Here is a 15,822-nt window from a genome sequence, read left to right on the forward strand (position 1 = left end):
AGCAGCAAACGAGCCTGCAAATCCTGCAACACCAGAGGGGTTAAAAGAGCGTTGTCGGCATTTAAGATGGGAGTACTCTCTTTTCTTAAACTCGTATCAATACGGAAATACCCAATAAAACCCATTGTCACAAAGCAAAATGTTTTGTTCAATTCTTATTTGTGTTTATAGTTCGTTTTTTTTTAGCATTAGAAAGAACTTGCAAGAAGGTAAGCGATCTTGACATGTCTTTTAATTGAAAAACGCTTTTTAAAAATCAAAAACTATTACTTATGAAAGCAAAAGAATATAAATGATCGTATTAGATTCATAATTGTTACATATTTGCCGTAACTTATTTTTAAAATGTGTTTGTCAATTAAAAGACACATCAAGATTGTTTACCTAATTTCTAATGCAAAAAAAACGAAGTATAGCATCACTTATGTTCGCAGACGTTTCTGCTTTTTAAAAAAAAAAAAAACTTTAAACCAAAGGTTTTTAACCAAACTTCAAAAAGTGCAAAAGCACAATTAATTTACTAAATAAAATAAGGAAAATAAAATATTAAATTTGATTTTTTTCCTACAATCCACACACAACACATATATCCGAGCCACAATAAAAAAAAACCTAAATCACTTCACAGTTTTTTCAAAAAATTTTAAAAGTCCGCACTATTCATAACTTAGAAACCGTTAAACACGTTCGTTTCTTAAAAAATGCGGTTGAAACTGGCACGCGTCAGGTTGCCCAAATCTTGTATAATCACTAACTATTACTTTTAGAACCTCTTATCTTGCTTCACCGATGTATTCAACAATGTACTTTAATAAGTAAAATATAAGGTTGCTTTTAAATTTTATAAAGTCGTTAAACGTGAGGTTTGGAAGTTAATGCAGGATTGTGTAATATTTGGACGATTAATGTGCAATATAGTTAATGCGACAGTTATGCGAAGTGATACTAAGGTTAATTATTTGTTACGATCGATGGTTTTCCACGGCATAGGCCTTTGAGCTAGGCGATTTATGCATTTTTCGAGCGAGCGACCGCGAAGCGTCGCTGTTTGTGCGAAAAATCTTTAGCTTAGGCGAAAAATCTTTCAAAAACACAAATGTGAATTTTGCGAGCAGGTTCGATAGGTAATATGGATTTCCTTTGTACCTGTTTCAAAATGGCAGAACCATACATTTATTCTGTTTCAAACTTCGCAAAGACAGATTAGCTAGTAGTTTACTTTGGTCAGACAAAGATTTAAATTCTAATTTTGTCAGTTCTGGACCAAAGAACTATGTGAGCGGTTTTTAAGGTTCCGTACCCAAAGGGTAAAAACGGGACCCTATTACTAAGACTCCGTCCGTGTGTCTGTCCGTCTGTCTGTCACCAGACTGTATCTCATGAACCGTGATAGCTAGACAATTGAAATTTTCATAGATGATGTATTTCTGTTGCCGCTATAACAACAAATACTAAAAAGTACGGAACCCTCGGTGGGCGAGTCCGACTCGCACTTGGCCGGGTTTTAATGATAGAGGAGGCAGACGAATCGCCTGATGGTAAACAATTACTGAAACTGTGTGTCTTTGAACGGACCAATCACGGCACGGGACTTTGCGCACCCCCGCATTTTTGGCATCATCGGTTGCATGAAATAATTGCTCTGAACTCGGTCTAGAGGATTCCTAGTCTATGAGTCGCATAGACCGATGGCGGAAAGAAGTTTAAGTATATTTCTGCTTTAATTTTGTAAATTGTATTTTAATGCTGGATAGTTAATTAATTACAAATACGAGTTTATAGATAGCGTAGCGTTGCATTGCACGGTTTCATTGCATTATTATTTATCGCTCATTGCGTGACTTATAAAGAGTTACTATACAGGGTGATTCAGGAGACGTGAGCAGGACTAACACTGCGCATTTCGTAAATTATAAGCAACTGTTTCGTATCAGTATTAGTGAGGTTAACGTTAATTATCTAGTTGTGTTGAAAAAAAAAGTTATTAATTTATTTACGACATGCATGGTCACCCTACAGTTAGAATACTAAACTACCGATATTCTGTGTCAAATTGAATGTCATCACGGTCTGGTTACTTTTGAAAACTCGTATCTCACTCAAGTATGACAGTTTATTTTCTTCATAATCATAATGCTGTCATTACGGTTAAAGAGGTTTTATATTTATTAATTAGGCCGTGTAGGGTGACCATGATTGTAGAGAATTAAATTTTCCCTCGCCAAAAAGTTAAAAAATAGGAAAAAGTGTGGTTGTTTCACCTAAATACGACGGTGATCGATCAATTATCAGTTACTGAGTGTGCAGGATTAGTCCTGCTCACGTCTCATGAATCACCCTGTATAGTTAAAACAATTACTACTAAACCAGCGGAACATATCGTCAAGGCTAAAACAAGTAAAAGTTGATATACAACTTGTACAAGTACCATGGGCGTATGCAGCATTTCTTAAGGGGTGGGGCAGAAGTAGGGGAGGCTGGGTACGTTGTAACAGGGTACGACGGTTGAAACAGAAATTCTTAGCTTATTGGGCAGAGACCAGGGTGGGGCAACTGCCCCACCTTGCCCCACCGTGGGTATGACAAGTACCTACCTTTACAAGAATTTGGGCAAGCATTAATCGATAACATCACCGTCAAAAAAGAGGCCGAGTTCTAAGGCTAGTTTCTGAAATTATTTTTGATTCTATAATGTGTAATTTTAAAAAGCCAGCCAGGTGCGAGTTAGTTTCGCGCCCTAAAGGTTCCGCACATAGTACAGTCAACAACAGAGCTATGAATACAGGCAAAGTGCCAAAAATATGTATACACGACCTTAATGTACATGCAATAAAGTACTGTATACATATTTTTGACACTTTGCCTGTATTCATAGCTCTGTTGTTGACTGTACAATTTTTCACAAAGTATTTGTTTTTTCGTAAGACTCACGCACATTTCAATATCTGAGTAACTGAGTAAAATTGGAGGGGACAAAATGCACTCGATGTTTCCTTTACAAAACAGTGGAAAGTCTATGTGGTGAAGTCCGTCATAGGGCAAAAACTGTCGTATCTAATTAAAACCAAAATATTACTTTGCTAATCCGCCTCTATCCCTCGTCTCTATCCCTATCTCTATGCCTCGTAGAGAGGCGAAACACGTGTCGAGTATTATTCTTTTGGTGGTGGTTTGTTATATTTATTTGCTATTTATTTTTGCGGTGGGAGGTGGGAACATTAATTGCATGTAAAAAAATACGCAAGTAAGTATAACGGGTTAGCACTGATTGACTAGCACGTTATCTTTTACGCGGATTAACAAAGTAATATTTTGGTTTTAATTAATATGGATTTCCGCAAAGTAACGCCTGATTCTATTCACTACTGTCGTATGTGTAAACGTGCCTACGTCGGTCAGACATAGTCAGAAAAAAAAGCTGCGCTCATTCTTCTTTACTGACCTTCTGTAAGTGAAGTATTTGCAGTAAAATACAATACAAGAATAAGAATATTGCGCAAAACTCTACGTAGCGGGCGTCACTAGGTCAATCACATGGCCTACCGTGAAACACGACAATCGAAAGTTCGGTTTCTGCCTCTCTATCACTCTTGCTTCCCTATTCGACCGATAGAGAGGCAGATAAAGACATTTCGATATTCGCGTCTGCGGTAGGCCACTTGTAAACAAACCGCCTTGTTGCATCAATGCCATAGTGAAAATTTGTCAAAAAACTGTTTAAGGCCTAGCATGTATAAGTTACTCTATGGTTTACTAAACAAATTAGTGCTGCACTCTGGCGGCAGAACATTGCAGTAATACGAACAGCTAGTAGAGGGTCTTCTCCAAATTGGCCTGATGTTTCTCTATTTTGACTGAAAGTTGTGACATACCTGGTCGGTTCCAGTTGACGCATTCCAGGAACTTGGTGAGCGCGCGCCGGTGCGACGACAGGTAGAATCTAAAACAAACCATTTTAGTATCAATATCAGAATTGGATTATAAAAGTATTCATGGATTTTGAAAGTATATGTAGATCAGTAGATATCCTGTTCACGGCACCAATTGTAAAACCCTAACCGTCAGTTTATTTATAGAGAAAGTCATAAAAAACAAACACGTCGTTCAGTTTAGTCGCCGAATAACATAATCCCATAGCATAATGTCCAAAGACGGAGAAGACAGAGACAATGTAGTCTATAATCCGTTTCCATAGTTTTATTTCACAACGTAGTTTTGTTTGTTTATATTATTTTAAGACCTTATTGGATAGAGAATTGGGGGATAAGAATGAGGCCGATCCAGTATTTTGGTGGTTATTTAGGGGATCTACTCATATGCAGCTCAAGACTATATATATGTACCTGTATTTCCAGAACAAGTCATGGTATGGAACATACGTTTCAGTGAGGGGTGAAGCAGGATGTGCCGCTACTATGGCAGTCATCTGGTCGCGTTCAGCGGCGGTGGATTTGGCATCTCGCCAGCCTTGTCCGATGCGAAGGGAACGAGCTAGACGATGCTGTTTGTTTTCTACTAGGTTCACTTGTTATGGAAGACTGTCTAAACTTGTGTACCTGTATTTCCAGAGCAAGTCTTGGCATGTCCCAGTGAGGGGTGAAGCGGGAGGTGCGGCTACTATGGCAGTCAACTGGTCGCTTTCAGCGGCGGTGGGTTTAGCATCTCGCCCGCCTTGTCCGATGCGGAGGGAGCGAGCTAGACGATGTTGCTTATTTTCTACTAGGTTCTCCTGTTATGGAAGACTGTCTTTAAACTTGTGTACCTGTATTTCCAGAGCAAGTCCTGGTATGTCCCAGTGAGGGGTGAAGCGGGAGGTGCGGCTACTATGGCAGTCAACTGGTCGCGTTCAGCGGCGGTGGGTTTGGCATCTTGCCCGCCTTGCCCAGCGCGGAGAGAGCGCGCTAGACGATGCTGCTTATTTTCTACTAAGTTTTCCTGTCAAAAAAGGATTTTATTATTAAGGCGTCAGACTCTGCGAGGTGAATAAATTTGGGATAACTTCGAAAGCGGGATAATTTTAGCAATTTGCAAAATTACTTCGCAATCGAACTACCTCAACACAACCGTGTCATATCTAGTCCATTTCTCAAAAGTATTTGAGTACCGTGAGAATAACTGTATTAGGTACGTGTTTTGTGTGTGTAGGTGTGTGTCTCGATGAGATTAGCTCTGGACCGGGACAAGTGGCGTAAGGACTGTATCGTTTATTATAAATACAACTTTACTTAGCCGTTTTTTCTGGTATTATGTTTTTATTAAAAAATTACACATATAGTTTAATTAGTGCTTTAATAATAAGTAACATTTCGTCCTGGGAGATCACGTAAAGCATATGGTTTGGACAATATTTACCCAATCCTCCCGAGTAACTACAACGATTTCGGACAAATACTACAAGAAAATTTACGGTTTCCGAACAAGATAAGTATTACACAAAAAAAATCGTACTATGTAAACAGCAATTACATATGATTCGTAAAGCGAAACATCTGGGCATAGTCTAATCATTTCTTTTAGTTGGAAAAAAAGTTTTGGATCTGTGCTTGGTGGCCTTTTTGAAAATATGGCATGTTACTTACGACAACCCCGACTTTGGTATACAATATAACCATCATGGAGCGTTTCTATCGACCTGTTCTAGCCATGGTTCAACGCCATGAATGTCCGTTAGGCTTTGGATTTCGGTAGATTCTTTTAGCTGTTTCCGTCATTTCCCTGGCGTCAGAAATTGACGGGAATCCAAAATGTTGCATAAAAAGTCGTTTTCATGTAAAGATAAAATACACCACATTTATTCTGTGGATGTTCAATTGAGCAATCATGAAAAGGACACTTAGATGGCATATTTTGGCAGCATATTAACCTTTTGTTTCTTTAAATCGTACTAAGGAATCGGTGAAATAGTCTTAAATTAAGCTCGATAGGCTTGTCCGAATTACATTTGCTAGAAGGTATTAAAATCATCATAAAGTCCCTAAAATAAAATAAATGTAAAACATTCTTATATCAGATATGTCTTAAAAATACCCCCAGATTATACCTTAAGAACATAGTAATACAAAATAATACACACGTCAACAGTTAGACCAGGTTTTATCTGTATTTATAATAAACGATACAGTCCTTACTAGAAGAGAGGCCTATGCTCAGAAGTGGGCGATAAAGGCCTGATATGATGATGACGTGTTTTAGCGGAATATTGGAAAGAAGTTCAATAAAGGTGCATATAATTGCTGCATATTGTCTATAAACACATAAGTCAAATTACATTTTATACCTATTTAGAAATCTACTGCATTATGATATTGTTAAGATTCTTTAATATGTTTACCTAATCAAAGGTATAGTCCGGGAGCCGGCTGCATGAAACAAACCTCATCAAAAAATAGAATATACCTACCCTGTAGAGGTACCTGACATTTAGTAGATTCCAACGCACTTGGTCGGCCTAGGCTTAACCTGGCAGATTTTGTACAAATGGCAAAAACGTTGGACAAAAATTCATCAAAAAAAACCTCATCGAAAAATAGAATGAAACTTGTAAGGTAGGATACCTGACCTTGAGGACAGTAAAAAAAAAGTGGTCGGCCTCACCTTAGCCTGGCAGTTTTTGCAGTCCGACCAGATTTATTGGGTCACGTGAGAGCTACAATTTACCTCATCGAAAAATAGAATGAAACAAACGGATTATAATAGCTAAAATAAGCCTGTTGACGTATGTCTTGGTCGGCCTCACCTTAACCTGGCAGTTTTTGCAGTCCGACCAGATTTATAAAAAAATCATCAAATTTTTTTTATCGATAAATCGTATGAAACTTGTATGGTACGATAGCTGCCTTTGAGGACAGTAAAAAAAAATGGTCGGCCAAATCCTGTGTTTGCAGGTTCCTGTGTCCGACCAATTTTGTGGTACCACGTGAGAGCTACAATTTACCTCATCGAAAAATAGAATGAAACAAACGGATTATAATAGCTTAAATAAGCCTGTTGACGTATGTCTTGGTCGGCCTCACCTTAACCTGGCAGATTTTGCAGTCCGGCCAAATTTATAAAAAAATCATCAAAAAAATTTTATCGAAAAATCGTGTGAAACTTGTATGGTACGATAGCTGCCTTTGAGGACAGTAATAAAAAAATGGTCGGCCAAATCCTGTGTTTGCAGGTTCCTGTGTCCGACCAATTTTGTGGTACCACGTGAGAGCTACAATTTACCTCATCGAAAAATAGAATGAAACAAACGGATTATAATAGCTTAAATAAGCCTGTTGACGTATGTCTTGGTCGGCCTCACCTTAACCTGGCAGTTTTTGCAATCCGACCAGATTTATAAAAAAATCATCAAAAATTTTTTATCGATAAATCGTATGAAACTTGTATGGTACGATAGCTGCCTTTGAGGACAGTAAAAAAAAAATGGTCGGCCAAATCCTGTGTTTGCAGTTCCTGTGTCCGACCAATTTTGTGGTACCACGTGAGAGCTACAATTTACCTCATCGAAAAATAGAATGAAACAAACGGATTATAATAGCTAAAATAAGCCTGTTGACGTATGTCTTGGTCGGCCTCACCTTAACCTGGCAGTTTTTGCAGTCCGACCAAATTTATGAAAAAATCATCAAAACTTTTTTTATCGAAAAATCGTATGAAACTTGTATGGTACGATAGCTGCCTTTGAGGACAGTAATAAAAAAATGGTCGGCCAAATCCTGTGTTTGCAGGTTCCTGTGTCCGACCAATTTTGTGGTACCACGTGAGAGCTACAATTTACCTCATCGAAAAATAGAATGAAACAAACGGATTATAATAGCTTAAATAAGCCTGTTGACGTATGTCTTGGTCGGCCTCACCTTAACCAGGCAGTTTTTGCAGTCCGACCAGATTTATAAAAAAATCATCAAAAATTTTTTATCGAAAAATCGTATGAAACTTGTATGGTACGATAGCTGCCTTTGAGGACAGTAAAAAAAAAGTGGTCGGCCAAATCCTGTGTTGCAGGTTCCTGTGTCCGACCAATTTTGTGGTACCACGTAAGAGCTACAATTTACCTCATCGAAAAATAGAATGAAACAAACGGATTATAATAGCTAAAATAAGCCTGTTGACGTATGTCTTGGTCGGCCTCACCTTTAGTGATGGGTAGGACATCAATTTAAAATGAGTTTGTATGAGTACCTCATTTTCTAAAATGAGGTGTTACAATGTCTTACTTCAAATGAGGTGAGGTACTAGCATATTTTCAGCGTCGACTATTCCATTAACTCCAACGGCAACAAAAATATTTAATGTATATACATATTTATGTATTCATCACTTCCTTTATAAATAAATAAGTAGTAATATTTCATTGGAGTGCAATTCTGGAGATTAAGAATATAACTTTTAGGAGAAAGATAATTTTAGAATCAAACTAAGAACATAATAGTATTTTATGCAACAGTTTTATAAGAGGGGTCAAAAAATGTGAGTGGCGTGGGTAACAATGTGAGCCGAAGGCGACCATTGTTAATAAATACGCCATGAGCATTTTTTGACTACTTATACAACGTTGCATACAATGCTTTTTCTATGAGTAGGCAATATTAAATAAAATACAAAAAAATATAAACAAAATTTTATTTATGAAAATGTCAATGTAAATTTTGGATAGTAGGTATTACTATATGTATGTAGCTCTTGTCTGCGACAAGCACCCATAATACCAAATATTACTGCAACCTGTAACAAGAAAAAGGAGAATTAAATAATATTAAGTTTCAATGCAAAAATATAAAATGTACATAAATATAGCTCGTTGTACTGTGTACCCTAAAAATGTGAATCAAAATTTTTTATAACATTATACCAACCTTGCTTAAAAGATAGATCTGATCCGGTGCTTCCAATTAGTCTTTGAAAATACACCAAAGACGTTTTCAGAGAATGACGAAGTTTTCTGCTCCAATCTCCACGCCATGCACTTCTCATAAGATTTGTCGTATAGGTGCTGAGATTTAGTACTTAGGCAACAAATTTTCGGTCGCTGCTTGTGCTGCAGCGGATATTTCTTCAGGTGTAGAAACAATACGTAGTCCTCTTTGTCCATTTTCAACACTTTTTATGAACGCAAAACAAATAGTAACGCAAAGTACTCAAAGAACAAGAAATTACCGGGACAGGCGGGAAACGAGGAACAAACGAGTAATGTCTATGGTTATGTTTTTTTTAAAGCCGTTACACACTACCGCACCGCACCAGGGTCGTGGTGCTGTAGGGTATAAAAGTATTTTTTATTATGTTGGTAGCAATGAACTCAGTACAAATTTGTTTCTTTTTTAATAAAAACCGTATGCATTCAATCGTTTGTCACGTTGGTAGCAATGTACCGGTATGTGCCACCTGCTACTCTGCACTAGCTTACCGTATCGTAATGTCTCTAAAACGATACAAGTGCTTTTTTGGGCAATAGACTATAGACTTTTAAGGAGTATTAATAATGTATGCCCTTATATGTTCGTTCGTGACTATGTAAATGACAGATAAAAGTACCCGAGTAGAAAAAGTACCTAACTTAATTTGCTGCTTTTATGAAACTTGTTCTAATGTAGCTCTTTTTTATTGTTAGATTGTTTAGACCTCCTCCTTGCTACTTGATATAATTTTAAGTATAATAATCACTAGCGACCCGCCCCGGCTTCGCACGGGTTAGCAAATTATACACATAAACCTTCCTCAAGAATCACTCTTTTGATAGGTGAAAACCACATGAAAATCCGTCCAGTAGTTTTTAAGTTTATCGCGAACATACAAACAAACCCACAAACAGACAGACGCGGCGGGGGACTTTGTTTTATAATATGTAGTGATATATTTCATAAGTACCTATTAACCATAAAACTACCACAATTTTTAACAAACTAAGGAGAACAAATTCAATGTTTTCACAATCATTATTATATAGAAGTGACTAACTTACCACCTATAATTTAACAGTAATATCATCAATATGATAATAAACATAAACAAAGCACCATTCGAGCCGGCCGCACCGTCTACATTTACACTTCATTTTTTCATGCATAAGGCACCAAGGAAGATCCGCGGGTATATTTACTGGCGAAAACTATGTCCATATTTTGTTATGATTATAAGAATTATTACTAGGTATTAGGTATTAGAGAACTAAAATTAGCTCTAGAGAACTAGAACGAAGTACGGACAAAATAAATATAAATATGTCATAATCATAACTTGTCAGTTCGAAGACGTTTACAAAGAATGTTAATAAAAAGTATTGCAAATTCAAATCGGTATAATTTACATCTACATGTTTATTTTACCTATGCAAATTATACTTACTTTTTATTTAATAAACTTGAAACTTATTGAAATTATCATAAATTGTGTACGCTACCGTATTATATTTCAATAATATTTTAGTCACTTAAAGGATTTCTGTTTCTAACCAAGCTTCGTAAATGCCCGCCTGGTATACAGAGGGCGTACCGCGAACCAAGTTCGTCATGTTGCCTCCCTGTCACACTTACGTACGAATTTACAAGTGCGACGGAGAAGCAACACGTCGAAATTCGTTTTGAAGATTGATTTATCGCGCCATTTTGACACGTAAGTTAGGATCAAAAAGGCGTAAGATGTATGAAAGCTTGCAGCGCTTACGCTTGTTGTCTTTCGTGTTTAATTTTTAACGTATTTTCGGAGGTGACGCGAGGCGATATTGAAGTACGGCGCGTGTCTGTCTCACTCCCTCTTTGGATATTTCTAATTCGTTGTTTCATTTTGAGGTATTCATGTCACAAAGAGCCGGTGAGCGGTACAAACTCAACGCTTTTCTCGGTGGACCTTTTGTCGTTGCAATAAGGTTTGTAGTTCGGCAGTTGACAGTGTGGACCATTACGTCCATTACTCGTTTCTTCATTTGAGTATCGAGTCCCGGCGAGCGGGTGAGGGGTGAGCACCTCGAGCGCCTCGCGCGATCCAGGGACTCTTTTGCGAGGTTATGAGGAGCGTATGAGTTTTCAGGGTCGCGAGTGAAATTGAAAGGATAAGAGTTTTTTGAAATTTGAAGTGTGTGAATGATTTGTGTGGCAAGAGGTGTTTGTGATGCGCGCGAGTAAATGAGTAAAATGAATAGAGGTGTGATGTAAGACATTTTTGCGGTATGAAGTACTGCGACAAATTAACAAAATGAGCGGTACAAATGAGGTGCCTCACGAGTGAGCGACTCAACACTACTCACCTTAACCTGGCAGTTTTTGCGGTCCGACCAAATATATAAAAAAAAAATCAAATTTTTTTTATAGAAAAATCGTATGAAACTTGTATGGTACGATAGCTGCCTTTGAGGACAGTAAAAAAAAATGGTCGGCCAAATCCTGTGTTGGCAGGTTCCTGTCTCCGACCAATTTTGTGGTACCACGTGAGATTTACAATTTACCACATCGAAAAATAAAATGAAACAAACGGATTATAATAGCTAAAATAACCCTGTTGACGTATGGCTTGTTACGGGCGGCTTTCATAAATTCAATGTGGCAGTGTGCGGCAGAATCCACTTGCATCAAATTTGATGCAACACATTGTGGCTGGACATTAAGAGATGAAATGTATAAGATCAAATGGTTTGAAGGACACATAACGCCTTTGCGAGTCGAAGAAATAACAATAAGATAATCACTTAATATATGTGAGGTTATCTTGTGTATTTTTATTTATTTATATTTATTGAGAAGTTCAACAGCGTTTACATTAAATAATATACAAAAAACATGAGAACTTATAGCATAGCCAATAACAGAACTTCCTGTAATTTATACATAATAAAAAATCATCTGTGGGTAGACTTGTAACTTGTGCTGTACAAGAATCGTAAATATAACTTAATTTGTAACAGCCGTATTCATAAAAAATCCTTAAATGAGGAATGATCAGCTTATTAGCTAATCCGCTGTTTAGGCTTAATAAGCCGTTGATAAGAACCATGATTTATAAACGTTTATTAGGGGCTTCTTAACTAATAAGCAGATTAGACGCGTTATGTTGGCATCTTGGCGCATCATAGACTAAAATATGGCTGAACATTAAATTAAAAAAAAAGTTTGACAGCAGCACTAGCGGCCAATCGTAATATCATGAAGAAGTTGATTTACTATTTTGACTAATTTTCGGAATTATCTCTTATTAAAATAGCTTCTGTGCCACAAAAATAATTAAAGATTGCTGCATGGCCGGAAATTTTATAAAACTTGGTGAGTAACTACGTTTACAGACAAGTATCTTATACAGCAACAAGTAATAATATGAGTTCACTGCAATGTTGATATACCTATATCTTATTGCTTTTAGTTTCAATATTATGTGGAATGGAGTCGAAAGAAGTGGGGTTCTTTCAAACTAACCGAGAAGTGCATAATTAGCGAAGAGAAGAAGTCGAAGCCAGATACCGTACCAGACCCCACTCGCCTCCGCAAGAAGAACCATTGAATAATGGTTCATGAGTTCACACTAATTTATTCTGGTTGCGGCAGAAATTCACAACGGGTCAACAAAACGAAGTCCATTCAGACTCACTAAATCAGGTATGAACAATGTCCTATACTTTCTTGTTTACCTTACATACCTGCAGTGTTTAGAGTTAGACAAAGAAAAGTCTGCAGCGATTTTGATGATAACTCTAGGTACAGTTCAAATTTTGGGCATGACCATCTATTTATAATATATTATAGACATAGGTACGTAACATAAAATGTAGTATCTGAACATGTTAAGATTGACACTTGCATTGACGGCTTTGACATTATTTAAAGGTTATAACACTTATAAATTTGGTAAATTTATCCGTGCTTTGTGGAGCTTGGTGTATTTGTTTAAAATTATGCATAGGTACCTACCTATTATAGGTATTATATTTCTTAACCATACAATGGAACCAAATGATAATTATATGTACAAGTGATGTTTTATTGTAACAAGCCGTTGTGTCGCGAGTTTACTTCTTGTCATCGTGTCATTAGTAATAATTTTGTAATGGTATTTATTTTATGCATGGAACAATGCGATGGTTATTATACTCGATCACCTAGCCAACCTACTTACTACGAGGAAGGATGGTTCACAAATTAGGCAGTATTTAAATACCAGTGTACAGGTGTGTGTATAGATACTGTGTACCTGCTGATTAAAAATAAGATGTTTTCTGCGTACAGTTGGTTATAATTAAGTTGGCTAATCTATATCTCATCAGACAGTTTGGACATCTATTCCAGAGAGTTTGCAAGGTCAATGTACAATGATATCATATTATAGTACCTAATAGGTAATGAATAATAAATGAAGTCATATTGATCTCTGTCTATAGCTTAAAATGATACTTAGTTACCATAACTATATTGAATCATGTGACCCTAACTTAAGTACATCCATTATATCATAAGCTAAAAATTAAAGAAAATTGTTGAATACAAAAATACTTTTATTCAAATTATTGCATCTTTTCAGATCCTGAAAGTACCATCATTAGCCACTGTTATTGTTGAATAACTCCAGGCTTTGGAAGAAAAGCTGTGGCCTGTGAACAGCTGTGAATATTGGTCAGAGAAGTGTAACTGACTCCGTACACTGCAAGTCCCAGCAGGAAATCAGCAAGAAACCTAAAAGAAAAAAAACATCAAAATGAAAACCTAGCTTGATTTAGGTTGAAGTAATAAAATTGTTCTAATTTAATTGGTGTTTTATTTTACTAATTAAATATATTTTTTGACTTGTTAAGGTTTGTACAATTTTTATTAATGATGTACAGTCACCTGCAATAATATGTTACACAACAAAGGCCCATAAGAGCATTGCACATTTTTGCAGCCTTCGAAGAGTAACATATTTTTGCAGGCGACTGTACCCATATTGAAATACTCAAAATTCCATTTTTCTAATTACAATGCAATAAAATCTTAAATGTATCTAGCAGTCTAATAGGGATGTTTCCTGTACTTAAAATAAATTATGTCACACCATACCATGTATAAAATAAAGCACCAGATTATTATTAGAAAATAAATTTTCATATAAATACCATAATAGCAAATCATTTTGAGAGTTCTAAAAAGGAAAGTAGGACCCTATTTTGCACATATTTATGATATTCATGTGTTTGCAATATTGTTCTGATGAAAGTGTACAATTTATATAAAGTAAAGTAGATATTCATAGGTAAGTTCATGCTATGTACCTAGTTCAAAGAAGTTCAAAAATAATATTGGTAATTAATGGTTCTTATGTAGAATAAAATTAAAAGGTATTTTTGAATACCAGACAATGACAAGGACAAGTTTAGTGCTGCCCATCTGATATTAAGCACTGCAGCCTACAGGCAACTAGCGGAGTTACAAATAGCCGACAGTGCATTTTTGGGAGCACTGGAAACCTTAGCGTCAAGAACAGGTAGGTATAGAATCCAACCTGGATGACCATACTGAATAATTAGTTGAAACTTTCATTCTATAAAGTTCAGCTTGCAATATTTTTACCTGGAGGCCAAATTGTTATGCTCAAAGCCAATATTGAGCAAACTGCCTATGCAATGACTGCATATACCCGTGACTTTTTCAGATTTTTCATCACTTTACCAGACTGACAAGAGTGCACACTTCTTTTACCTGTAAATAAGTTGATACTTTTAAGTAGTGCCTACTTACCTGTGATATTTTTTATTAAACACAGTCGGTTAAATATGTCTATAAAACAAGTTAACTTATGGTAAATATTATAATCTCATTAGGTATAATGGTTAGTTATTCAATTGCAAACTATGAACGAGATTGATGTACTCTTACAGGGTCTATAATATTATATAGGTAGGTATAATGTGCGCAAGAAATGCAATTAAATTTAAGTTTGCGAAATGCGAACACCCTGATCTTAAATTAAAAACAACGTTTCTGGCAAGTGGTAATAACGAATAACTAAAGGGTTTACGCACAAATATAAGTAAGTCCTCGCCGTGTCCGACGATGGCGACTCCTCCAAATATTTTTAATTAGGAACATGGAACGCTCTTATATTACTTGCCAAGCCAAACTTGGTTTCGAAAATGCGATTGTATGGCGAGCAATGAAGCTGGCCCGCATAGATTTAAGTGAATCTGGCGGTTTACCTATTTCTCCAAACGCCTAATAGCTGTGAGGGAGGAACTCGCTCCGTTTATGATGCATTTTTCCGACTACGCGATCATAGAATTCTGTTGCCTTCTTCGATATTTTGGTTAAACGAAAATCACCATACACAAAATCACATAAACAACTTATAAAAAGCGGGATATTTAGGTTTCGCGCCATTTTCGCACTATATCCAGGTATGTAATACGTAATTGCACATATTAAAGTTGTTTTCCATTCACATTTGGGATTTTAACCAAAACGTACTATTTGCTCTTGCTCTTGTCACTCTTGCCAAAATCAGCTGTTTCGTGACCGCCATCTTGTAAAATAGCAGATAATAAACAGATAAAGAAGGGTCCTCGGCTCCGTAACTTTCCGAGGATTTAATAAAGAGATGATCAACTGTTTAGCGCTAAAAAGTGTTTATGAATCACGTTTTGTGACATCCGGTTATCAGCAACTGATGATCAATGCTCTAACTGTTTATGAATACGGCTGTAAGTCTTTAAGGTACAAGGAAAAAGAGAAAATATTAATAATAACTGTAAACTGGAAAAAAAATCCTAAAATAGTAGGTATAGCTCTAATTTTGCGTAAACAATAAATAAAAAATAGTAAAATAAAAATACATACAGTACCTACATAAACGAGCGAATCTATTAGTTTGTATGCATTT

At 36.4% G+C, this 15,822-nt stretch overlaps 1 protein-coding gene and 2 long non-coding RNA genes across 4 annotated transcripts in view; 1 reads left to right on the forward strand and 2 right to left on the reverse strand.

Annotated features, from left to right (window-relative positions):
* LOC134669408 (phosphatidylinositol 3-kinase catalytic subunit type 3) overlaps positions 1-15,822 on the reverse strand; it is a 46,745-nt gene that overhangs the window by 16,704 nt on the left and 14,219 nt on the right. The window contains exons 7-8 of one of the 2 annotated variants that reach the window (XM_063526941.1): positions 4,557-4,729; positions 3,873-3,940 (exon numbers count right to left, since the gene is read on the reverse strand). In XM_063526941.1, coding sequence (XP_063383011.1) covers positions 3,873-3,940; positions 4,557-4,729 — 241 coding nt within the window. Of the gene's footprint in view, positions 1-3,872; positions 3,941-4,556; positions 4,730-4,762; positions 4,936-15,822 lie in introns of both variants that reach the window. The other variant, XM_063526940.1, reaches the window with a different exon arrangement.
* LOC134669198 (uncharacterized) lies at positions 11,881-13,761 on the forward strand. The gene is made up of 3 exons (XR_010098870.1): positions 11,881-12,242; positions 12,340-12,572; positions 13,492-13,761. It is a non-coding gene; the product is annotated as an uncharacterized LOC134669198 (long non-coding RNA).
* On the reverse strand, positions 13,445-15,632 carry LOC134669199 (uncharacterized). Its single transcript, XR_010098871.1, has 3 exons — positions 15,143-15,632; positions 14,517-14,645; positions 13,445-13,643 (listed from the first exon to the last, which is right to left on the reverse strand). It is a non-coding gene; the product is annotated as an uncharacterized LOC134669199 (long non-coding RNA).

The sequence above is a fragment of the Cydia fagiglandana genome, chromosome 12 (genome assembly GCF_963556715.1).
Source record: "Cydia fagiglandana chromosome 12, ilCydFagi1.1, whole genome shotgun sequence".
Classification (NCBI taxonomy): Eukaryota; Metazoa; Arthropoda; class Insecta; order Lepidoptera; family Tortricidae; genus Cydia; species Cydia fagiglandana.